Here is a 25145-nt window from a genome sequence, read left to right as displayed (position 1 = left end):
CTGCCCTTTTCCCCTCCAAGTATCGGTGTGTTGAGCACGCACTCCTAATTCCCGGCTCCTGGAAGAGTCCTGGGAGGGGAGCTCATCTCCTCCCCATCCAGCCAGACAGGGAGACGCATGACAGCTCACCCAGCGGTGTGACACGCTGTGGGACCTCAGCCAGAGAAGAAAGGAGAGTCACCGGCCTTAGAGGGCGCATGAAGCAGACGGGAGGAGCAGAGAGGGAGGAATCCTGAGGGTTGGGAAGGGGAGCAGCTGGATAGAACGGCTGAGAGGGAGACAGCAAGCTCGGGAAGGTCGAGGCTGAGAGAGCAGGCGCCACAACGCCCCTGTGCAGACAGTAGTGCAGCTGCAGAGCGGGGAGCACAAGGGGACAAGGGGACTGTGCAGCCCACACTGTTCCTCGCCTCGGCCTTCTGTGTGACGGGCATGGACATCCAGGAGGGGATTCAAAACAACGACCAGGGGGCCACGCCGGATGAGTCCATATTGGAATAAAGGGGCCCAAAGGCTGGAAAGGGGCCTGTCACCATCCACGTGACAAGCAGGGACACTGGAGCCAGGTGGCCGTGCAGGACAGACAAGGCTGGGGCCTCAGCCGTGTGACGCCCCCATGGGAAGGGACCTGTGAGAAGCCTCCAGGGCCCCTTCTGCCCGGGAGATGAAGGGGGGCCCAGGCAGGCCATGGTGTCTCCCTGAGCACATTTCCCTCCATCAGAGTGCTTTCTCCTGGGCTGAGCACCAGCACGGTGACGTTCCTTGCTCCGTGACCGCTGGGGCTGGGCTGCTGTTCTCGTCACCACCAGCACATGTATCACTAGGCCTGGACACAGAAGCTCGGTAAAGCTAAGTCTCTTACTGCTCCTCAGTGCCATTCAAAGAGCACTGAACAGCGAAGTCTGAGCTCAGGCACTCACCTCCACAGTCAGTCATCCAGTTCGTGAGGAAGTGCAAACACACCCGTGACAAAATAAAATCCACAGGCAGCTCCTCCCAGCACTGACAACACAGTAGGATTATTCTACTCATCTAGGGGCTGTTTCCATCTGTAACCACCTTACCCTTGCGGTGTATTAATGACAGTTTCCCAGGTCGACCTCTTTGATGAGTATTTATTTAAGTAACATTTCTTTGGATTTGAGCCAAATTGTGGGGGGGCGTCACAGAGTGATTATAATTGGACATTGTTCCGGAGGAAGTGCAGGAGTTTAGTGACCCTGTGTGTCTGGCAAGGGATTTGTTGCTCTTGGCAGAATTTGAGGCATAGAAGATTGGATGTAGGTGGCTGCAGACTCGCCTTCCACCCTGAGGATAGAGATTCTAGTCTAATATTTAAACATTCTAATGAACCCTAGAAGTTGATTGATGATTTTTATTAGAAAATTTTGCTTTATGTAATCTCTATCATCTTCCCTAGAAATAATTTTCTCAATATTTGAGAGCCACCCCTTATCATCTTATTTTAAATATATTTACCTTTCGCTGAATGTATTTGCCTCAGAATACAGTACCCTGAAGGGGACTTGGTCACTACTCAAGCAGTGTTCTGGAGACCTGCGGGCTGTGAGAAGCACTTCTTTCCTTTGGAGCCCGGGGCTGTGTTGGTGAGGATGTGTCAGGGCTGGGCGTAGCCTGCATTTACTGAATTAATCTGCGCTCATCTCCCAGCCACTGTCCTGAGAACTTCTCTAGCTTGATCCATTAGATCCTCGTAACAATCCTATGACATGCTTTACATATAAGGAAACTGAGGCCAGGAGACATTCTATAACTTGCACAAATTATCTGACAGGAAGTAGCGGAGCTGGAGGCCAAACCAAACTCATTGATTTGTGGAAGAAAAATTGCCAGCACCAAGCTGGTACCTCTCTTTTGTCCCACACTACAAAAACCACTGTTGTTTTCCATCTGTGTCACACCTCTCATTCAACTGAGTCTGCGAGTAGGTTCACGAAATCAGACCTTTACTGGGTTGTGGCTGTGTCTAATGACCACTACTTTCTCTTTTCAGTTCCTCCCAAGTTCGTGGTTCAGCCCCGGGACCAGGACGGGATTTACGGCAAGGCTGTTATCCTCAATTGCTCGGCTGAGGGCTATCCCGTACCCACCATCGTGTGGAAATTCTCTAAAGGTACGAAGTGACTGGTTTGCTTGTGACCTGCCAACTGGTGTCATGCTCCAGGGGGTCCTAGTCCAGGAGGTGTGTCGGCAGGAGGGTGTGGCACTCTCTCAAGCTCCATAGTGCTACCCGTGCTCGCCGCCCCCGAGAGGTCCTCCGGGAGCCCAGATGGGTTAGGTACCCTGTCCACCTAGGTGAGAGTACTACGGTCAGCGTCCAGACCCCTGCAAGCCCAGACGTGGGGAGAGGGGTGCAGTGTGGACTGTCAGAACTGCTCACTGCTGGAGGATTGTTTTCCCTGTTGTTAGAATTATGAGACTAAGTGGTTTATAAGGTTAAAGTATAAAACCATTGATTTTGCAAACATTTACTGTTTGCCTTAGAGCAGTGGTGGCAGATCTTTTAGAGCTGTCCACGATACCCACAGCCTGTCGCAGCACACGGGCCACAGGTTTGCCTTCACAGTCCTGCAGTCCACGGCGGGCCAACCATCTCCTTGGGTGCCTGCCTCAGAGCCGTCCCGTGGGAGGCCAGAGCTGCTGCCCACCTCCTAACGCTAGCTCGCTCTCTGAGGCCTCAGCCGCCTTCCTACACGGCTCCCGCGTGAACACTGTCCATAGAGATGTGTGCTGGGGAAGCAGCGGAGCCACAGGCACTGGAGAGACATTGTGTCCTCAGCCGGTCTCCTCCGCGGCACTTGCAGGCACAGCAACGGTCTCCTCTCTCTCCTTCACACTTCTTAATTCAGCAGTTTATTATCAACAGCTGAGGGCCAGACACGCGATGAGATAACCCAGGCAGTGATGATGCCAGCAGGATTTCTCCACAATCTCAGGCCTATTCAGCCATGCCCCATCCCGAAGGGCATGCTTGCTTCTCTCTTCACTGAATCACAGTGTGGTCTGGATGCTTCTTTTAAAGCAACATGTTGAACTTTCTTCTTGTGCCAACGAGCAGAAGGGAAAACAATGCGCGGGTGCCACCACTCTGAGGGAGGAGAGGACCACAGGGATGGGACCCTGAGTGCCAGCGAAGATGGCTGCCTGTTTACGGACGCCCCGAGGCCACGCCCGTGTGGCCGAGGACACACACTGTCCACGTGAAAAGCCCGGTTCGGAAACAACGGCTCACTCCTCAGAGTCCCTCTGGCTTTTCCTTCTAGGCCGTGTTTGAGGCTGCGCTGTCTTCTGGTGTGGAAATGGATACACTGCACACATTTAACTCGGCGTGTTTACTGTTAGGGACATTTCCCATGACACTTGTCTTCTTCAAAAGGTTCCACAGCTGCTGTTGGGCTGACCTTCCCTGCCTCCCTCAGCCTGTTCCCAGTTCTCTGCCCCTGTACACACCGCCTCGGTGGGCTCTGCGCCTCCGAGAGGAGAGGTCACGGAAGGCTCTCGGCTGTCCTGGCCACAGGTGCCATGGTCACCAGCAGCCTGACCTTTTCATTTACTTACTGAAAATACTACTGGCATTCAAATGCTTCGCCCTGTGTTACGGGACATGTCTTTCTCCCGTGAAGAATCTTACTCACGTCACTGGCACACTTATCTCTGTGTCCTGTTTGTCTGGAAGAGTTTCGTACAGATCGAGTTACCCTCTGTCGTGGGCAGCTCGGGCACTCTATCCCTGCCCGGCATTGACTCACAAACTAGTTACTTTTTCATTTTTAAATTTCCTATGAAATACCGCGTCATCAAGGAAAACATTAAAACTTCAAAAAAGTTTATTCCCCATTTAATAACATCAAAGACAATCAAAGATGATTGTTGGAAATACTTTTGTCTGACCTCTCATGCCTGTCCCCCCCCAGTTATATATCTATAGTCATACATTTTTTTAAAACTTTGATCATGTGACTGATCCTGGCTGATAATCTTCTTTTTCAGTTAACAGTATGCTGTAAATGTCTTTCCATGTCAACAAAGACATGTTTAATGTTATTTCTTAATGTCTGTATGAAGTTTGTGTTAGTACATTGGTGAGCGCGTTGACTCTCGTCTTGGCTAAGACTGAGTTCAGCAGCCTACATTCGGAAAGGTTCACTCTTCTTCGTATCTTCTCTGGATGGAGGTAGCTTCGATGTAGCATTTTATTTTGCAGCTTTTGCTTTAGGCCCACACATAATTGTACCCGTTTACCTGTTGTACCTACCCACGGACTACAATACGGTGTTTCCTTGCATACGAACATTGTGCAGTGATCAAGTCAGAGTAATTAGCATATCTACGGTCTTAAACACTGATCATTTCTTTGGGGCAGGACATTCAAAATCCTCTCTTTTAGCAATTTTGAAATACACAGTAAGTTGCTGCTAACCACTCACCCTGCTGTGCCACACACCAGCATTTACCCTCTGTCTCTTCTCGCTGACCAGCCTCCCCCGAGCCCTCCTTCCCCACTGGTGCTAACCACTGTTCTACTCTATTTCTATCAGAACAACCGTTTTCGATTCCACATATTAGTGAGATCACACATTTTTAATGGAACCGGGAATGGAACCCAGGGCCTCACACATGCTAGGCAAGTGCTCTGTCACTGAGCTACATCCCAAGCCCTTTTTCTATTTGGAGACAGGAGTGCACGGGGTTACACAAGCCGAGGCAAGCTTGCTGTCCTCCTGGCTACGCCTCCTGAGTAGCTGGGATGACAGGCCTGTGCCAGTGCCCTTGGCCCTTCAGGATTCTCTTAGTTCCTGGCCATTTCACTTAACGTAATGTCCTCCAGCCTCACCCATGTTGTCACAAATGGCAGGATTTCACCCTTTTTGTTTGGCTCCCCCAAGTCGTCTGGAAACAGGTCTTCTCCTCAGTTAAGAAGAGTCCTGCCCCTCTTAGCGAGCATCTCCTGCACCCAAAGGAGACAGCCAAGCAGTTGTGGTGGCAGCTTTCACAGTTCCAGGGGACAGGAAGATGGTGACAGGGAGGGAGGGCCTCGCCCACCTGTGTCAGCAGCTGCCATCATGAACACAACTTTGCTGTCAGACCAAGGAAGAGGGCGGGTGGGTCCTGGCAACGAGGTGTCTCCAGCACGGCTCTTGGAAGTTGTGGGTTTCTTCCTGTCGGAAAAAATGTCCTAATGACTTCGATCACATTGATCTTTGTCAATGTGTTCATTTTTCCCCAGGGGATACTTTGCTGTAAGTAGAGTGGCCGGCTCCAGGAGTGAACCATGTTTATAGCTCTTGAGATGTGCTGACAGTTTGCTAGAATTTTATTTTTTTTATACATCTTGCCTCAGTTTTCAGTAGTGCCTGCTTATTATAGCCAGATATTTCTTCTTAAATATTTCCCAGTCCAGTAGAGGTCTATTGGATAGTGTTGTTTTTAATTATGCAAATAATAAATAAGTTTCTTTTTTAAAAATTTCAGCCTTGCTCATGGAACATATTTCCTATAGTCAAAATAGACGCTACAAACTGAAGTGCAGATGCAAATAGAACAGGCTCAGGTTGTTTTCCTGAGAGTTGCAGCCACTTAATACTGGGCTGCAAATTTCTAGAGTAGGAGGTGTGATGGAAATGTGGGGTCAATACTTAAATTTTAAAATTGATTGCAGTAAAAGACACAATTGCCACAAATTCCACTTGCTTGAACACGTTATCCCATCACTTTTCCACTTTCTAAAACAGCTAAGGAAGTCCTCTTTCCTGTCTTCTGTGATCAGAAATATAGTGAATGCAGGCAAGCGCCATCCAGCAGAAAGGCAGCTCCTAAAAACACGACCCTGTGTCCTCATCCACCTTAGTCACCCGATGTGGCACTGTGTGACTTCCGGTTTATCCCAAAGCCAAAATGATCCTAACAGGGAAATGTTATTAACCGATTCAGGACACCAAAGCAGCCAGGACAGACAACTAAAGACCTTTGGGAAAGAGGACTCCAGAGCTGCTGCAGACAGGGAGGAGAATGATGTCAGGAGTGTGTCTGAAGCGAGGGGGAGGATGCTGAGGGGATTCGTGGCAATGCGCCTTCTACTGTAAGAAGATCTGTCTTCAAATTTACATCTTCACTGTTTTTCAGTCATGCCATCTATATTGTGGTGGCTTAGGGAATTGTTTTAGTCAGCTCTTCTTTGCTGTGACCAAACACCTAAGAAAAAAAAGCTTAAAGGTGGAAAGGTTTCTCTTGGCTCTCGGTTTTAGAGGTTTTGGTCCACAGCAGCTGCCCTGGTCCTATACACTGGAGGTGGAACTTCAGGGCAAAGGTCACGCGCTTCACCCGGAAGCAGAAGTGGAGAGATGGGTCTGAGTTCGAGAGGAAGGGCCAGGCCCAGAGAGGCCCAGGCCGCACCTCCAGACTCCTCCCTTCAGCTCGCCCAGGCTCCTGTTTCCATCACCACCCAGTAATGCTCTCAGTGTGGGATCCCATCCGTGGATTAACCACTGAGGAACTTAGGACCGCAAGACCCAGTCACTTTCTGAAAGCCCAACAACTCTGAACACAGAAGACTTTCGGGGAACATTTTAGACCTGAATAACAGCGGCCTTTGCAGAAACAACCCTTGCTGAAAAACAGGGTCGCTCTCTTTTGAACCTTGAGTTGAATACGTGAAGCTGAGACATTTAACTCTGGCCCCTGGTTTTTCCTTTTATGTAAACAAATGAGGTCTCTTGTCTAAAAAGAGGTTTGAAAACTCAGAGCTTCATAGCTGGGAGGTTTCCCCTGTGCACAGCGGAACAGCATCCATCCACAGGCATCCCATTCACAGCAAAGGGACACTGGTGTCTGTTATCGTCCCGGGACCAGGGCCACCTCAGGGTTGCCACAGCGGAGGACAGACCAAGCCCTGGCCCGGGGCCTGCCCGGGGCATCCTCTGCTCTTGCTGGCTGTGCACAGGCTCCTTGGTGCCCAGGAAGGCCCAAGACAAATGTCAGAGCGGCGGGCAGTGGAGCGGGAAGTAGTTCGCACTGAAAACAGCATTGTCGGGGAGGACCTGAGGCAGGGTCGTGGCTGAGCCTGTGTGTGACCCGAGGGCTGAAGGGAAGGGACCAGCCAGTGCCAGCGCTGGGCCGAGTTGGGGCCTGGGACGTCCCGGAAATACCAAGGCAGATGGGTGACCGGGAGCCCCAGAGGCCCCGGGAGACCCAGCCGCTGTGTCAGTCATGGTGAGCATGCAGCTTTGCCAGGCGGGGTTCTCAGAGCAGCAAGGATGATGCTGCGTCCTCTTCCGCTGCGGGGGCTGAAACAGGGAGAAGGCCGCTGGAGTAGAGGGAGCCCGGGAACCTTCAAAGGACCACATGGGGCTGCTGTGCCCCTCGGAGACCTCCGGAGGGCAGGGAACCCTTGCCTTGCAGCTTGGGCCGGGGGCTGGGGCTGGGGAGGGGAAACGGTCAGACTGCGACTTTCTGTAGCGGATGGATGGGCACAGGCGTGAGAGCAGGGCCAGAGTCTGACGGTGCGCCCGGGTCTGGCCCGGCAGGGGAGTGGAGGCGTGGCCCGCTTGTTCCCTGAATAGCCTTTCTCCCCGCCCCCTCCCTCCCCTCTTCTTCCTCCCCATACACTCCAGTCTTCTCCCTACCGTGAGCCCGACTCGCTCTTTCTGTGTTAGGCTGATCTTGTCTTCAGCGCCAGCTCTGTGGCCCTGGGGTTTTCCCACCACGCTATTCCAGGCTCTTCCCCGTCCACAGTGGCTCCTCCCTTGTCTCTCCTCTGCTGAAGCCCACTTCCCGCCCACAGAGGAGATGGCAGCTCACAGGGCTTCCAGGGACAGACCCGGGTGGGCCGGTCTCCCTGTAGAAGAGACTTTGTCTTTGTGCCCGAATGTACCAGACAGCAGTGTAGAATCTGGACATGCTGGTCTGCACCTTGCTGAGGTTCATTAGGGGTCGATTTTCCCACAGATGTGGGATAAATACATAGATTTAAGTTATCTTTCAGTTTTTAAAATGTTTTGTATCTAGATATATTTGTTCTCTTCCATGATTTTTGTCTTCTTGGAGGACTCCCGCTGTGGCGGTAAGAGCCATCATCTGTCATCCGTCATCTGTCACTGTGATTTTTCTCTCTGGTTTTTTGACTCGGTTGCTTCCATGTTGTTTTATCTGATGTTCTCCCACTTCTATTCCCTGTATGTCCTTTTCCTCACCGAAACCTTTTCTCTTTTGTGCTGCCTCCTACTTACTCCAGAATTTTGCTATGTAATTTTATTTTGTTTTTCCTCCTTTCTCCAGTGCTTCCAGCTCACATTTCACTCCCAAGCTCTGGCTTTATAGGCAAGTGACTGTTCACAGTTTTCATCTAAGTCATGGCAACATTTTGCTGGGGAGACTTTAATACCTGATGTTTTTCTATTTCTTCCTTCCACTTTTCTTATAGTACCTTTGCTAGGTGCTGGCCTCCTTTTGAACATTTGCATATGAGGAAAATTTGTATCCCCAGAAAGAGGTTGCTTTGTGCAAATATCTGATTCCTCACTTTACCTGAATCTCTCTGATTCTCAGACTCAGCCCCAGTCTGCAGGCCCCTGTTCTCACTGGTGCAGGGTTTGCCTGCGCTGTCCCGATGCAGCCAGGACTCATAGCCTGGCCCACTCACTGGCATTTCCCTGCCCGCCTCTGCTCAGCCAGCACGGTCAGCTGCCCATTCACGTGTCACAGCTGCGATGTTAGCCATTTCCTAATCCCACAGAAAATGGAGTTTGTAGTTTTAGGATTTTTTTCTCCCATTTGCTTTTTGATGCTTCCCAGGAAGAGAGACAGAAATGCTGGCTTCTGCTTCCATGTTCAAACCCTCAATCTCATAATTTAAATATAAAGCCACATTAAATTGGGATTTTATTTTAGAGAAGGAAGTGACATAGCAATCTATGAAAAGGAGCAGGGATATAGCTGCACCTCAGAGACAGAGTGCTGGCCTAATGCACCTGAGGTCCTGGGTTCGATCCCCAGCACCACAAGTGGCAACAGTGAAACATTGCTGAGAAAGCAGAAGTCATCACTAAGCGATGGGCTGTGTGTTCTACTCCTGCACAACTCTGTCTCCTGTATCTGCCTGCAGTCTCTAATCCTGCGTGGACCAGTTTATTCTGTGCAAAACAGATCAGAGGCGGTAGCATGGCCATTTGGTGAGATTGTCCAAGAGAATTTATTATGCACCTAGCAGATAACAGCCCACACACGCAGTGTCTGCTGTCATCGCTGTCATCATCATAACTTACATGGCCAGACAGTTGTCCTGAAACCGCTCAGCAAATAGCCCAACCTTTCCCACTGACTCGCAATGCTTTATAGTCGTGGCAACATGTAAATACTGGAGTCTGATTCTAGTCCTCTCTCTGTTACACTGAATCACCTGTGTTTCAGTATTTGGCATGACAATACTCCCCTTGCTGATTTTCTTTTTCAAAAATATCTTGGTGTTTTTGTATGGATTGTTGTTTGTTTGGCTCCTCTAGATGAATAATTTGAAGGAGATTTTTATCAAATTTCTAAAACCCTGAGTGACTCCAAGGCCCACTTGGAATACATAGCAAGACTTTGTCTCCAAAAAAAAATTTTTTTCTAAACAGTTATTCTGGAAAAGTTGGAGGATTGTAAATGCGGAGCTGATGGGGGAACGCTGATGCTGTTCGGGTACTGAGACTCCCCAGTACGCGGGCAGCCTCCATTCCCACATCTGCTTCTGCTGTATCCATTGACCGTGTCACTGCTTTCGCATCAGCACTAGGAAATGAGTGTATGCCCACTGCCGTCCAGTTTCCTCTCATCTGCTGGCTTCTGAGTGCGTCCACATCTCTCCTCTCTCAGCAGGAGGAGGTGTTTTCCAGCACCACCCCACCGGGCAGCTGCTGGGATGGCAGCCTCCTCCTCCTGCTGGCTCCTCTCTAGGCAGGCTCCTCCTGCCACCGTCTGCCCGTCCTTCCCGCTCTGGGTGGCCCTGGTGCATTCGCCCCAGACCCTGGTCTCCCTCTGTCACTTCCCTGGAGGCCCCGAGCACCTGTCACTGTTTGGTGCAGAGTCAGTTCTGCCTCTGCACTGTCCTCTCTTGCTGTCCCGGGATGGGCTGTTGGAGGTTGGCAGTATTTGCCTCACACAGTGTGGCTGACCAGGGGCCTGGCCATCCCCTCCCACCAGGCCCCCGAGCCTCCCTTCTGCTTCCTGTCACCCACCTGCAGGAATCCTAGGGCCAACAGAGACCTGATTCTTTTGTTGAGAAATTTACAAAAATAAAACCAGATACTCACAAGCATTGCTGGGGGTGTCCATGGAAGGTGCTCAATTCCAGACGGGAAGCATAGGCTGCACAAAGGCTCAACACACCTGGTCAGAAGGCCCCGGGGACCCTCCCCGGAGTGTTCTCCTGGGTCAGCATCTTGCCCAGGACAGCTACCTTGGTCCCTCCCAAGGTCAAGGTGACATCCTGGGGGCCCTCCATCATTCTCAAAGCCATGTCAGAATATCCTAAGGAATACACGGAAGGAAGGGGCAATTCCGCGTGCCTTGGGCAGTTAGCTCTATGACATGTTTTCTACCACCACGGCACCAGTGCCAGGCCTTGCTGAGATGGCCCAGGTGATTGCCTCCTCTGCAGCCAGAGACGCTCACCCTACACAGCGCTTGCTGTCCGTTCACAAGGTGGTCTCGAGAGGCAAATGCTCAGGGTAGAAAATGCCCCCTTCAATGCATTTTCTGTCCTGTCCTCTTGAGGGAAGCAGAGGCTTGGTATTGGAATAACTCAGTCCCGACTGAGATGACCCATAGTTTCCCAGTCCTTCAGAGTTCCTGCCAAGCTCTCTTAACAATGTTTGTATTAGTCCCTGTTTGCAGTAGAGAACGACCGTGCTCCTCAGGGGAGTCGGTGCGTGTCCTTCACACATCTGCATTCCCATCCGCCCCATCGCTGCATCTCCAGGTCCCCTTCCCCTTCCATTTGCAGAAGACCTGTCTCTGTTTCCTATTATCTATCTTTTATTTTGTTCTTTTGTTACAGAAATCTCGGAAAGAAATACACAGAGACACAGAATTCGGATAAAATAATAAAATTTCTTCTCGCGAGTGGACAGGCATGCCAGAAACCAGTCTGGTCAATATCCGTGCCCTTTGTTCAGCATTTCCCTTTTTATATCCTTTTTAGCCATTATCTCATCCCTAGTGGTCTTTGATATGTAAATACAATTCCAGTTCCTATTTACAAGTCACAGACACAAAATAGGCCATATACATTGTAAATTCACCCTGGCATGGTAACTTTGTTAGGTTAATGAAGTTACTGGTTAGAGTCAGATAATCCTCACCTTAAACAAGGAGTTACAGGAAAAGCAAATCTTAAAAGAACACATTGCTTATTTTGCTTCTACAACTACCTTAATATTCAATCTATTAAGTTATCTAAAACTTTTCTGTATCACTTTATGTATACTTTGAGTTTCTCATATATGAGAAACCCTGTGATATTTTAGCTGTGAGTCGGATTTATTTCACTTAACATTATGGTCTTAAGGGGCATCCATTTTCCTACAAATGACTCATATTTATCCTTCTTTATGGTATAGTACTGCTCCACAGTGTGCAAATACCACATTCTCTTTATCCATTCATCTGTGGATGGCCATAGAGGCCACTTCCAAGATGCAGCTACTATGAGTTGTGCTGTTACAAACATGGGTGTGCATGGGTCACTGTGATATGATGTCTTTAACTCTTTGGGGGAAGGCAACTAGAAGGGGAATAGTGGGTGCAATGGAATTTTTAGTATTTTGAGGACTCTGCACACTGATTTCTATAGTGGTTGTACTAGTTTACATTCCACCAATAGTGCAGAAGGGCTCTTTTTCCTTGCAGCATCATTTGTTGTAATTTGATTTCTTGACCATGGCCATTTCTTCTGGAGGAATCTCAGTGTGGTTTTAATTGGCATTTCTCTAAGACCCACCAGTGTCGACCATTCTTTGATGTATTTATTGACTATCTGTACTCCTTCTGAGGTGTCTATTCATTTCTGTTGCCAGTTTTTTGACTGGGTCTTTTATTTGGAGGAGTCCGTTTTTTTTAGTTTTTTATGCATTCCTTCGTCCTGCTGTCTGACTTAGAGGTTTCACTCTGCCCCCCGCCTTGGGCCTGAGCACTCCTGATTTCCCTGTCCAAGGGATTATAAAGCCTCGTGTCTACTCAGGACCATTCACGCTCGGGCCTCTCGTGTCCGCTCTGTAGCCTTTGCTTTGAATGTGTCCCCTCCACCTCCCTGTTTGGAAACCTGGTCTCTGCATTGTTCCTGAGTCTGGCCTTGGTCCCTCCTTGGGGACCAGTCTGTCTAATCCTGGCCTCACCTTACTCTTCCTGGTGAAGATTCCAGAATCAAACTTCTGCCAGCAAAGCCGCCCAGCAGAGGCTGCTGCCCACCCGGGTCTCGCCCCTCCTGTCTGCTCTCAAGCTGCTTAGAGCTCCAGTTATGGCAGGACCAGCTCTGAATGCCCACACCTTGGACCTGTGGGGTTAGTCGGCTTCTAGTCACTGTGAAGAAGCACCTAAGAACAACCTGAAGGAAGAAAGGTTTCTTTGGGCTCAGGGTTTCAGTCCATCATAAGCTGGGTCCATTGCTCAGAGCAAAACCCCGCAGCAGATGAGTGTGGTGGAGGAAAAGCTGCTCACTGCATGGCAGCCCAGAAGCAGAGAGAAGGGGGGAACATGCAGTGCTCGGCTTCCCCCTTCCTGCATTTGTGTTCTGTCTAAGCCCCCAGGATGCTGGGTGGTGCCCTCCACCTTCAGGGCAGGTCTCCCCCTGTTTGCTGTCTCACATGCCAGTTATCTCTGGCAGGACCTTCGCAGACACACCCAGAAGTGAGATTTACTGATTTGCTGGGCATTCACCCCTTCAATCAAGTTGACAGCATTAACTATCATGGACCCCTCTGGACATTGGTTCACTGGAACCCAGTGATCCCTCGAGGCCCTCCCAGCAGCACCTGCTCTGCCTTCAGCACCAGCCTGGGCAGACTGTTAGGGCCCAGATATTGTCCAGTGTCCCTGGTCTCCTCTTAGGCCTAATGCTATGATATGAATCCTGAATTAATCCAGGGAGAGTGCCACGGATGCCAGAAAGGACAAGAAGACATCTCCCTGTGGCCTACATGGTAAAAATCAGCCCAGCTTCATAGTCCAGTGCGGCTCCCCCATGCACAATAAAGCAGCTCTTCTAACATGTCCCCAGGTAGGGACAGTGGACTCACTAAGCAATAATGAGTTCTTGGAAAAGGGTAGTCAGCAGAACAGGGGAAGGATGTTTGATGTATTATTTTATTTTCTTCCTTTAACGGTAGTAAAAGAACCCGAATACAAGTGGAGTCTCAGAGGCTGGAGCTGCTGTGGACGCCCATGGAAGAGGAGCTTATGGCAGTTACCCCATCCGGGGTGGGGGCTGCCTCCTCACAAGCCCCGGTGCCCATCGGTGCTGCTTTTCTTTCCCCTCACCTCCATCCTTCCTCTTTCTCATTTCTTTCCCTAGGAACTTTCTAGCTATCTTCATAGAGGGGACCATACTGCATGAGGGGGGTGTATTCGAGGGTCCCTTGCTCCACCAAGAGCTGAAGACACAGCTCTAGGGGCTCCCCAGCCCCAAAGCTAAGCTGTGGCATCATCACATCCTCTGTGTGACCTGGGACACCCCTCCAGCGTCCCGCGTCACATCGCCAAGTACTGAATCAGGCTGGTTCATAATTCAACTTTCCGATCATTGGGTAAAGTGTCAATGCTCCATCTTGATGATAAAACACAATTCTTGTCCATTATGTCCAGGATTACGGTTGGACTTCATGGATAGGTTTCTTCAGCATAGAAAGAAAGGAATTCTGGGGAGATGGCTGAATTGTACAGTGAATGTGATCACGGGCAAACTTTCAAAAGTTGTCTGATGCCATCTCAGTGTGTGGTGTTTTATCAAGGAAGGATTAAGTATAGGAATTTGAATCACGTAGAATTTATCAAGGATGGGACAGAGCTGCCTTTTAGGTACTCGAGATACAGTATGTAAAAACCTGAGAATCTACCCCTGTCAGTGGCAGCAGCCATCATCTAGCCTGACAGCTGCTTATGGAAGTTCTCCCGGAGGCTGGCTGATAGCCCTGCTGATTAGCCTCTGCCCATGCACCCATGTGCTGGCTCCAAAGAACACAGAACACTTACTCCTTCCAAGGTGCTTTAAATGCCTCTCATTGGCGAAGTGGCTGGGGAACAGAAGAGCTAGGAAACTTAATTTTCAGGCTTCCAGCCCTGGAATTGAAGGAAGAGTTTAGAGAGGAGGTGGCAGTGTTGAGTATCAAGACAGCCTTGGACACAAACTAGAGATAAAATATCACGGCGGGAGCTGTAATGACGAAGCGTCTCTCCTTGGCCTTGTGCACAGCTCTCCGGCTTGGAAGGGGACCACTGCCTCAGGACCGTGCCTCCATCCTCTTCCAGCTTCTTCTCCGTGACCCACAGCAGCTCAGCCTGCACTGAGCCAGGGGCCCGAATCTCAACAACCAGCTGCAGACTCTTAACAGGTGCAACCGCGGTTGCTTCCTCTCCTTCCTCCCTTCCTCTCCTCGTCTTCCCCTCTTAGCTTTGCACCCCCTTTTGCCCTGCAACCCTGGCCCTGAAGAAGCTGGCCAGACCCATTCTTTAGCAAAGCACTGCCATCCGTGGGATGGAGAGGACTGCGGCTCTGCTTCCTCTGTGAGGAGGAAGACACTTGCAGCCGTGCCATCGGAGGGACCCAGGAGCTCAGCGGGATCTCTCACCATCACCCTGTGCCACTTCAAATCCATCTTGTTCCTCCTGCGGGGGAGACTGAGCATGCTCATTGCCCGCCTCCTTCCAGTCCTACAGGCAGATATTTGCGTCTTCCCGCAGTCTCATTTCCCTTGACAGAAACGGTTGTGCAGTACGTCAGTGCCTCCCTCTCACTTCACATATGACGGAATTAGGATGTAGAGAGAGTGAGCCACCTACTCAAAGATGCAGTCACTTAGCGAGTATCTGAACCTAAGTCCTTATACTCTCAACCAAGACCAGGAACTACCCGAGAGTGAAAGAAAAGATGGAGCAGTAGCTTAGGCTGCTGCCTTCACAGTGGGCTCCCCTGTCTCCGTCAGCCGTCAGCCTTACCATCCCTGCGTCAGTACCGGGGAGCACAGTGGGGTGTCTTTTCAGCATCACGGAGAGGTCACCCTGCATTACCCTAGCCCATCGGTCAGCACACCACTTGTCCACTGCCTCAGCACCTCATTTCCAGGAATGGAGCATTGAAATCATCCCCGCTCGGCCTCAGCCAGCTCCAGAAAAGCGACAGCTCTTTAATTACAGACTGCTGCTTTGTACAGTGTGTCTTCCAGCTGATCACCCGGAGTATTTACCTGGTGCTAAGAGAATTAGGAGATTTGCGCATCGTACACAGTGGGTTAAATTTTACTCTTTGGAATCATGATGTACCAAAAGTAGGTGACCAATAATTCTACCAAACCATGGCGCAGTCCACTCCCCCCACCCCACCCCACCCCACCCCCGCAGTGCAAACTCAGCTGGATCCAGGCCCTGTGAGGCCATGTGTCTGGCGGGTTTAATGACCAGGTCTGTAGGTGTGGTCGCCTCTCAGCTTAGCCTCACTTTTCTGATGAAAACAGAAGATTTAGTGATTTCGAATGCACTTATACTCTATTTATGTCTTCATTAGGTCCCTTAAATAATTAATAGTCCTAGCCCACATAGGAACCAGTGCATCACCCTTTTGCACTGATTGAGACAGACTAGCCTTGCAGTTACTGTATTTTAATTCTTTAAAACGTTGTGCTATAATGCTTTACCATAAATGTGTCAACTGTTAAAAGTTATTTTTCTGGAGAAAACTCTCTGAGGGAAGAAATAGGTGGTGTTGCCGCAGACAGTCCTCTTGCACATCTTGCCAGTATTTCTCTAGATGTTGAGAGTTGTTTTAACAAATTTTACATGATTTGTAAAGCACAGACCACTTTCAGGGGCTGGGGATTTAGCTCAGTGGTTCCGCCGCCTGCCTCGAAAGCACAAGGACCCAAGTTTGATCCCCGGTACCAAAAAAAGAAAACAATGCAAAAAGAACACATACCACTTTCAGAGTTCCTGATTTTCAGTCTCACGGACATGTTTTTTAAAATTCTGTGTTCAGAATGTGTGTATTAGGCTGGACTAGCCCTCAAATGCAGTCAACGGGGAGAGAGAAATCAGTATTCTTAACAGATTTTCAAAATGTGGACCAAATTTAAGTACTCAAATAAAAGTCAAAGGGTTCTCTTTCATTTTTAGGTTCCAGTAAAATCCTTTATCCTTACACTAAAGAATATTTTCTCCATAAGAACTAATTCTGTAATTTACAAAGCCAAATCCTTTAAAGCACGATCTACTTTTATAGAAGAAAAGACATATAATCATCTCCACAGATGAAAAAGCAGCTGATAATATTCAACATCCAATTCTGATAAAAACAACACAGTTTCTTTAAGAATATTTAATGAAGATATAAAGATAAGATATAATATTTTATAAGAATATAAAATAAAGATATATAAACATTTATTAAAATAAAGATATATAAACATTTTATTAAAGTCCAAGTACTTTACAACATTAAGAAGAAAACAAAAAAGCCCTGTAGAAAGATGGGTAATGGATCTAAATGGGCAGTGTATTAAGAACAAGTAAAAATGGCCAATAAATTAATAAAAAGTTTTTCTATGAGCAAAAATAGAAAATACAAAACACTCAAACATGCAAGTTAAAATGTAAGCTATCCGTTATAATGATGAAGATTAAAATGCTTAATAATGTACATGTGTGATGAAAAACTTTAACCCTTAACCAGCCCCGGTAGAGTTGAAATTAGTACATTGCTTAGTGAGCCATGAATCAGCACGGGTTATCCCTTCACTGTGCATGACCTTTGGTCAGAACTTCACTCCAGAGATTAGCCCTGCAGGCGGCCTGCCCTGCACCTCCTCTGTGGATGGGCTGAGTGGAGATGTTGCTTCCCAGGGTGGTCCTTAAGATAGAGTCGAGTAATTACAAGATGACTAAATAGATGCAAAGCTTTTGTAAATAAGGAGGGGAAGAGGGGTTCAAGGGAGGGGAGGGGAACGGGAAAAAAGAAGAATCAAGATATATCATGGACAAGAGGAATTCCCTGCGATGAATGTGATCTTTATGTCTATCAAAAGTGCACCAATAAAATTAAGAAAACAAATTCAAACCATAACAATCATTAGAAGCAGAATTAAAGCAACAGCAGCACAACATATGCACCTACTGTGTGCTGTGCCTAAGAGGCGGGGGTCTTCTTAGCATCCCCTTGTTAGGGGCAGAGGGAAAGCTTCTGGACTTCCCTAGTTTCTCACAGTGCGGGGCACAGGTGATCAGCTGCTGTGGGACAGGCCATCCCAAACTGACCCCTTAAAATAGCACTCATGTGCCTGTCTCCGTTTCCGTGGGCACCAGGCGGGCCACGCTGAGCAGCCTGGCTTGGTTCCCCCACCCTGCGCTCCAGGTGGGCTAGGTGCATTCATTCCAGGATCCCATGCCCCCCACGTGGCTGCAGGTCACCCTCCGTGCCCAGGGCCCTCCCCCGGGCCACTTACAGCTGGGCAGCTACTATTCTGCAGGAAGGGGCCGGGAGGGGAGAGGAGTGGGAGGTGATGCCATCTTCAGAACCCAGAGCTAATTGCTTAGTATTTGCTACAGGGTGGGTGCTCAGTAATTGAACAACAAATTCTTTTATGTAAAACAGAGACTTTGTTAGGTGCTTAGAAAATACCTGGAAGTCTTTCATTCCCCAGAGTGGGATTGAAATCAGAGAGAGAAAAAGAAGGCATTTATCTTTTCCTACTTTTTTATCACATTTAAAAAAAATTCTATGAGTTCCTGTTTGCAGTACCTGATGTTTACATCCTCTGTGGAGTGGGGGCTGCACCAAGCACGGATTCATTCTTTTTCCATCCCCTTCCCTGCACCCACCACCCCCTCCCTCCATCTCCCGATCCTCTTCCCATTTGAGAGAGATCTGTCTCCCTGCAACCTATTATCTATCTGTTATTGTGCTCTTTACTTATATCTTAGGGTTCTCATATAAGCGAAACCACATGATATTTAAGCTTGTGTGTCTGATTTATTTCACTCAACATCACAGTCTCAAAATGCATCCATTTTCCTGAAAATGACTCAAATTTATTCTTCTTTATGGCAGAGTATACTCCATTGCATATAAATATATTTTCTTTATCCAGTCATCTGCTGATGGCCATGTAGGCTGCTTCCAAGACTTAGCTGTTGTGAGTTGTGCTGCTATAACCATGTGTGTGCACGGGTCACTGGGATATGATGTCTTTAACACCTTTGGGAAGAAGGGGACTAGTGAATCAAGTGGTATTAACAGTTTCAGTTTTCTGAGGAATCTCCGCACTAATTTCTGTAATAGTTTTCCTAGTTTACATCCCCACCAGCAATGGAGAAGGCTTCTTTTCTCCCCACAGCCTCACCAGCACTTGCTATTATTTGATTTCCTGGTGAAGGCCATTGTTTCTGGAGTAAGATGGAATCTCAGTGTTTTTTAATTTGCATTTCTCTAATGGTCAGCGATGCTGAACATTTCTTCATGTATTTATTGACTGTTTTTTCTTCGGTGAAGTGTCTTATTTGTTTCAGTGGCCCATTTTTTGTTTGCATCTTTTATTTTGGGGTCTAATTTTTTGAAATCTTTATATATTCTCGATATTAGTCCTCCATCCGAGGAGTGGCTGGCAGAAGTTTTCCCCACCCTGTAGGTTGTCTCTTCACTCTGTTGGTTGCTTCTTTTGCAGTGCACAAGCTTTATAATTTGATGTGGTCCCATTTGTTGATTCTTGGCACTATTTTCTGTGCAACTGGGATTCTGTTAATGAAGTCCTTGCTCATGCCTGTGACTTCAAGAGTTTTACCTATTTTATATTCCAGCAGGTTGTTTCTGTTTTAATGTTTAGAACTTTGATCCATTTTGATTTTAGTTTAGTACATGGTGAGAGATATGAGTTTAGATTCAGTCTTCTGCATTTGGATACTAGTTTTGCATTTCTGAGAGAAGATTCACAGAATTATCATGCTTTACTCAGTAGTAAGCCCTAGTTGCATAGAGCTTTCATTCATTCAATAATTTCATTCCTTATTTTTCAGAAGCAGTCACTCATTTATGTGTTCATTCAGAGTCAAGCATTTAAAATACCTGTGAGCTTTCATATAAGTTTTAAATTAATCTATCTCATATATGTTTCTAGAATATTTTACATTTTATATGTTGTGGCTATTTCTGTACTTGTAAGGAGTAAAAATCAGAATAGTTTTGTTCACTTAGTCCCACTTTATAAAATGTTCATAGCTAATCCCAAGGAAAGAAGCATATTGAAATGATAATAAAATATATTTTAAACTTTTTTCACTCTGATCTTGAGTTGCTTGTAAATAAGATGAATTTTTAAAAAATTTGTCTACTTAGACGTCCAGGTGTGGTGGCACATGCCTGTAATCCCAGCACACGGGGAGGCTGAATCAGGAAGGTTGCAAAGTTGGAGCTAGTATGGGCAACTTAATGACTTGGAAAAACCCTGTCTCAAAATAAAAAATCAATTTTAAAAGGGGCTGTGATTATAGCTTGGTGCAAAGGTCCTAGATTCAATCCCTACCTCTGCAAAATAGATAAAGTATACCTGGAACCATTTTATAATAGTTTATGCCTTAGATGTGTAATAAAGAACAAATCAAACAAGTATGGCCTGTAATGTTCCTCCTTACAACTTTATGATTATCAGACTAGCACTCCTTTTACATGCCTTTAAAACAGGTGTCGGCCCATTCTGCCCACAGCTTGTTGTTATAAATCAGTTTCTCTAACACAAGCATTTTCTGTGTATGATTTCATGCTTCTTTGGCAGAGATTAATGGTCCCATAAAAGACTGTGTGGCCAGCTAAGCATACGGTATTCACCCTCTGGCCCTGTACAGGGAATGGTTGCCAGCCTCTATCTGAAAATGTTGGTGTCTCTATCCATGAACATTGTATAACTCTATGCTTACTAAATCTCCTTTAATTGTTCTCAAATTGAAAAAAATAATTCTTAGTGGGACAGCATTGCACCTATTTCATTGAATCTGTCCTAAATGTTTCATGTTCTGGTGCAAATGTGCAGTCCTTTTAGCTTCAATTTCCAATTGTTTGTTCCTCATATAGCAAAATAAAATTGGCTGATTTTTGTGTATTCGTGTTGCATCCCACAACTTTACTAAACTTAGTTTATTGTTGTTGCAACCTTTGTGTGGGTTCTTTTCCTCACATCATCTGTGTAATTATATCTATGAGTTAGGGCAGTTATCTTCTTTCCCAATCCCTGCTCATTTTACTTCATTCTTCTCATTTTGTTCTTGCTGTAATTTTCAAAGCAGTATTAAATGAGAAGAGTGACACTGAACATCCTACTGTCTTTCATAATCTTTGGTAGAAAATCATTCATTCTTTCACAGTGAACTACGATATGAGCTGCAGCTTTTGGAGAAGCCTTTTTATCTTGACATTTCATCTTATTCCTGGTTTTCCATGAGATTTTGTCCTGAATGGTTGCTGAATTTTGTAAGCCACCTTATTTTCCTCTTTTCTTGTTTTATAGCCATCAAAGTGATCATGTTATAGTTAGGTTTTGGTCTGTTGATGTGGTGAATTTCATTGACAAATTTTTGAATTTAAACCAACCTTACATTTATAGAGTAAACTCCACCTAATCATGATGTAGTCTTCATCTTATATATTGATGAACCTTGTTTGGTGATTTTGGGGTAAGGATGTTCATATCTGTGTTCACGATGGCCTTTGGTCTGTGAATCTCTTTTTTGGAAAGTTTTTGTCTGATTTTGGTATTGGAACCATGCTCACCACATAGAATTGTTTTAAAGCTTCCTTCTTGTACTTCCTGAAAGATCTGTATAAAGCTAGTGTATTTCTCCTGAATGTTGGGTAGAATTCACTAATGAAACTATCTGAACTTTTATGCTGTCGTAGGTAATAAAGAATGAGGGTTATCTCTTTTCTGAGTGATCTTTGAGAAGCTTTTAAAGAAATGTTACCTATTTAATGTAAGCTGTCAGATTTATAGACACAAAATTATTGTTTGTATTTTCCTATTACTTTCTTAAGTGGGGGCGGTAATAATGTCCTTTTATTACAGTTGCTACAATTGCTCTTTTTTCTTCTTGACCAATTCAGCTAGAAGTCTATTACATTGTTCTTTGCAAATAACCAGCTTAGGGTTTTATTGATTTTTTTTCTACAGTTTCTCTGTTTTCTTTCATTGACTTCAGTTTTCTTCCTTCTCCTTGCTTTCGATTTCAGTAGTTCTTCCTATAATACCGTCTCACAGTGCTCAGAAGGCTTAAACCAATTTATGGTTTCTTTTCATTTCTGACACAAGCATTTAATGCTACCAGTCTTTTGCTCAAGTATTACTTTTCAAATATTTGGAGCTTTTTCCAGTTATATTTCTGTTATTCATCTCAGTTTTAGTTTTCCTGTAGAAATAAGTATACCTTGTGTAATTTTCAGGAGAATCACCATGAATTCAAGGCCAGCCTGGGCTACCTAGTAAGCTCAAGGCCAGCCTGAACTACATAGTGAGAACCTGCCTCAAAAAAAAACCCTTAAATATATATATATATATATATATATATATATATATATACACACACACACACACACACACACATATATGTGTGTATATATATATATCCATTCTCTATATATTCTATTATATTCTGTGTGTGTGTGTGTATCTTCTGCTCTTGTTGAGTGTAAAATTCCATTAGTGTCAACTAAGTCAAATTTATTCTTAGAGTAGTATTAAAGTTTTCTATGTTTCGAATATTCAGTATTGTTCCAGAACTCTAGGGCAATCTATTTCTCTCTCTTGCCCTTTTTGTTTTACTAATTTCTGTTGACCTAATTCTTTCCTCTGCAGTGTTGTCTGCTAATAAAGCTTTTTAATAAATTGCTCATATCTAATATTTCTTACTCACTTTCCTCAAAACCCGCAGCTTGAAGGAGGAGAGGTTTACTTTGTGTCACAGTTAGAGTTCCTGGTCAGCAGGCTCCAAGGCAGAAATGGCCTGGTGGACAGACAGCTGCTCAGGCCTGGTGGCCACAGAGCAGAGAGAGAGAGAAGGGGGAGCCAGGAGGGAGACGCCCCTTCCCAGGTCATACCTCAGTGACCGCCCCTTCTAACCAGACCCCCTCCTAACAGCTCACTTAGCTCTAGGCTCTTGAGTGATGAGCACAGCACCCCATGATCCAGTCACCCTGCAACAGCCCACCGGTGAGCACAGGGGGGTGGGGGACATTGCACCTCTAAACTGTACCTAATACAGTATTTGTTGTTCCTATTATTTTGTGTCCTTTTTTATCGTTTTAATATTTCATCTGAATTCCTTCATGTGTTCATGCATATTAAACATAATGCTTATAAAGTCTCTGTCCAGCAGTGTTAGCTTTTTCTTATAGGGACCTGTGGATTTTTTCTTTGATTCATTCTCTTCCCCTCCCTCTTCCCCCCCCCCCCCTTTGTATGTGTCTCATAATTTCCTACTGGATTCTGGCCACTGTGTGTAGAAAAGAAGAGTAAAGAGCCAGGCACAGTGGTACATGCCTGCAATCCCAGCACGCTGAGAAACTGAGGCAGGACTATCACAACTGGGTGACATAGTGAGACCTGGTATCAAAATAAAAAAGAAAACAGGAGGGGGATGTGGCTCAGTGTGAAGGGTGTGGGTTCAATCCCCAGTATGAAGGAGGAAAAGGAGAATTGTAGAGAATGCAGTAGGTTGCAGCTGTTTCCAGTTCTGTAGTTTAGACCTGACTGTGTGCCCTGACCTCTTCCCTCTATCATGTGCCAAAGGTGAATTATTTTATATTGCTCACACCTCTTTTCCAGTTTACCAGTTCCCTATGACTCCAAATTTCTGATTTAATCAAAGAAAAATGTAATTCTGCAGATTAACAGAGTTTTTCTTTGCAGGGGCAAGGAAAGCACCCTTTTCTCACTCTCCACAGCCTTAGCAGAAGAGAGCTCCTTCCTTCAGTGAGGAAGCTCTCCCGGGTGCAGGACCCACTTCCTGTTACTCAGTGAGGAAGCTCTCCCGGGTGCCGGACCCACTTCCTGTTACTCAGTGAGGAAGCTCTCCCGGGTGCCGGACCCACTTCCTGTTACTCAGTGAGGAAGCTCTCCCGGGTGCCGGACCCACTTCCTGTTACTCAGTGAGGAAGCTCTCCCGGGTGCCGGACCCACTTCCTGTTACTCAGTGAGGAAGCTCTCCCGGGTGCCGGACCCACTTCCTGTTACTCAGTGAGGAAGCTCTCCCGGGTGCCGGACCCACTTCCTGTTACTCAGTGAGGAAGCTCTCCCGGGTGCCGGACCCACTTCCTGTTACTCAGTGAGGAAGCTCTCCCGGGTGCAGGACCCACTTCCTGTGTCTCTGCCATGACTCAGGGACAGCACAGCCAGTCTGGCACCCAGAGCTCCAGGGCCACTGAGCTGCAAGTTATCAGCTGGGTGCAGAGCCGGGAGGGAGCCTCTTTCCTCCGGCCAGTGTCCTCCCTCCAGACAGCTGGCCTGTCCAGCAGCTCCTCCCCAGCACCTGCCTCAGCCCACACCTGAGCTCCTGTAGGAAGATCCACACATCCTCAGGCAGGACCCCGCCACTGTGGGCTCCCTACTTCTACCAGAAAAGAGAAGCCTTCCTTGGGAGAGACTTGCAAGGCCTGAGAGGGGCAGGCAGTGGGGCCGGGTGATCCACACCACTGTTTTCCCAGGAACTCCCCGAGGCCTCTTCCTCTGATCCGTTATTTCTAAAATGCTGTCTTTTCACAAGTTTCCCATCTCTCTGGGGAGATGACTCGTCTGCCATAGGACTCCCCTCCCCTCTGTGACGTTAGCATGTTCCAACTGTGTTATCCTCTTCCTGCCTGGGAGCCCGGGCTTGCCCTGTACTGTCTTCATACAGTGGCCTGCCGCACTTAGGAAAATAGCGCTAAGTGATAGCCACAGTGGTCGGTGTCTCTCCACTGGAACGTAAGCCCACTTAGAAGAAAATCCACAATCCCTGCATTCTCTCTGTGGCCTCACTTGTGTGCGCCAAGCTAAGACTTCAAACGCCACATCCCTGGGGCACCACCATGTTCACACGTGGACTAAGTCCCTGGGAACAGGAGGAATTTATTTAGTACCATGAGCGATGTCTACTTCTGTGGTTGTTCTACTGTGATGTCTTTGAATAATTTATCAGCTAAACACTCATCAAGCTCAGCTTTTTATGTAGGCACTATCTGTAAGCACTCTTACTTTTTATCTCCGACTTTGAAACGCTGTCATTTTCAATAAATGTGTTTTTCTCCGAACAGGAATTTCAGTGCTGAAGGGAGAGAAACACCCTCTGTGTAGCCAAGCCTCCCTTTCCACGGTCTCTTTGTGGTCTGGATGCGCCCTCGTGTGCTCTCGCCCCGGGTTTGCGCACCTTGGCGTCACGGTTCTCCTTTTCCGTTCTCTCCCAGGTGCTGGGGTGCCCCAGTTCCAGCCAATCGCCCTGAATGGCCGCATCCAGGTCCTCAGCAACGGGTCACTGCTGATCAAGCACGTGGTGGAGGAAGACAGCGGGTACTACCTCTGCAAGGTCAGCAACGATGTGGGCGCGGACGTCAGCAAGTCCATGTACCTCACGGTTAAAAGTAAGGAAGAAGAATGCTTCGTTTTCCTACCTAGGGCGGGGGCTTAGCCTTGCCATTGTCTCCCTGTCACCTGTTTCCAGGTGAAAACTACAGAGACCCGGGGCTTTGCTCCAGTGGGGGTTTCAAGTTTCCAGCTTTGTTGCCCCAGAAACATGGCTGAAGGCTGCCGAGCACAGAGCCAGTTGTTGACAGCCGGAAGCCGGAGCCCCATTCTGTCTTCCTGGGGCTGCGGCTGGTGCAGGTGCAGGCCTGGGCCACCTCTCCTTTAGCATCTGCTTTGCTCTCCTGCCGATTTTAC

At 47.2% G+C, this 25145-nt stretch overlaps 1 protein-coding gene across 4 annotated transcripts in view; it reads left to right on the top strand.

Annotated features, from left to right (window-relative positions):
• Window positions 1-25145, top strand: part of Dscam (DS cell adhesion molecule) — a 589901-nt gene that overhangs the window by 389440 nt on the left and 175316 nt on the right. For all 4 annotated transcript variants that reach the window (XM_087211193.1, XM_004842472.3, XM_087211196.1 and 1 more), the window contains 2 exons: window positions 2012-2131; window positions 24674-24847. In XM_087211193.1, the coding sequence (XP_087067319.1) occupies window positions 2012-2131; window positions 24674-24847 (294 nt within the window). The remainder of the gene's footprint in view (window positions 1-2011; window positions 2132-24673; window positions 24848-25145) is intronic.

This window comes from Heterocephalus glaber, unplaced genomic scaffold (assembly GCF_053883595.1).
Source record: "Heterocephalus glaber isolate CG9 unplaced genomic scaffold, H.glaber_assembly_v1.0 deba00000122, whole genome shotgun sequence".
Lineage (NCBI taxonomy): Eukaryota > Metazoa > Chordata > Mammalia > Rodentia > Bathyergidae > Heterocephalus > Heterocephalus glaber.
Note: the sequence above shows the minus strand (reverse complement) of the source record. Positions and strands in the feature narration are given on the sequence as shown.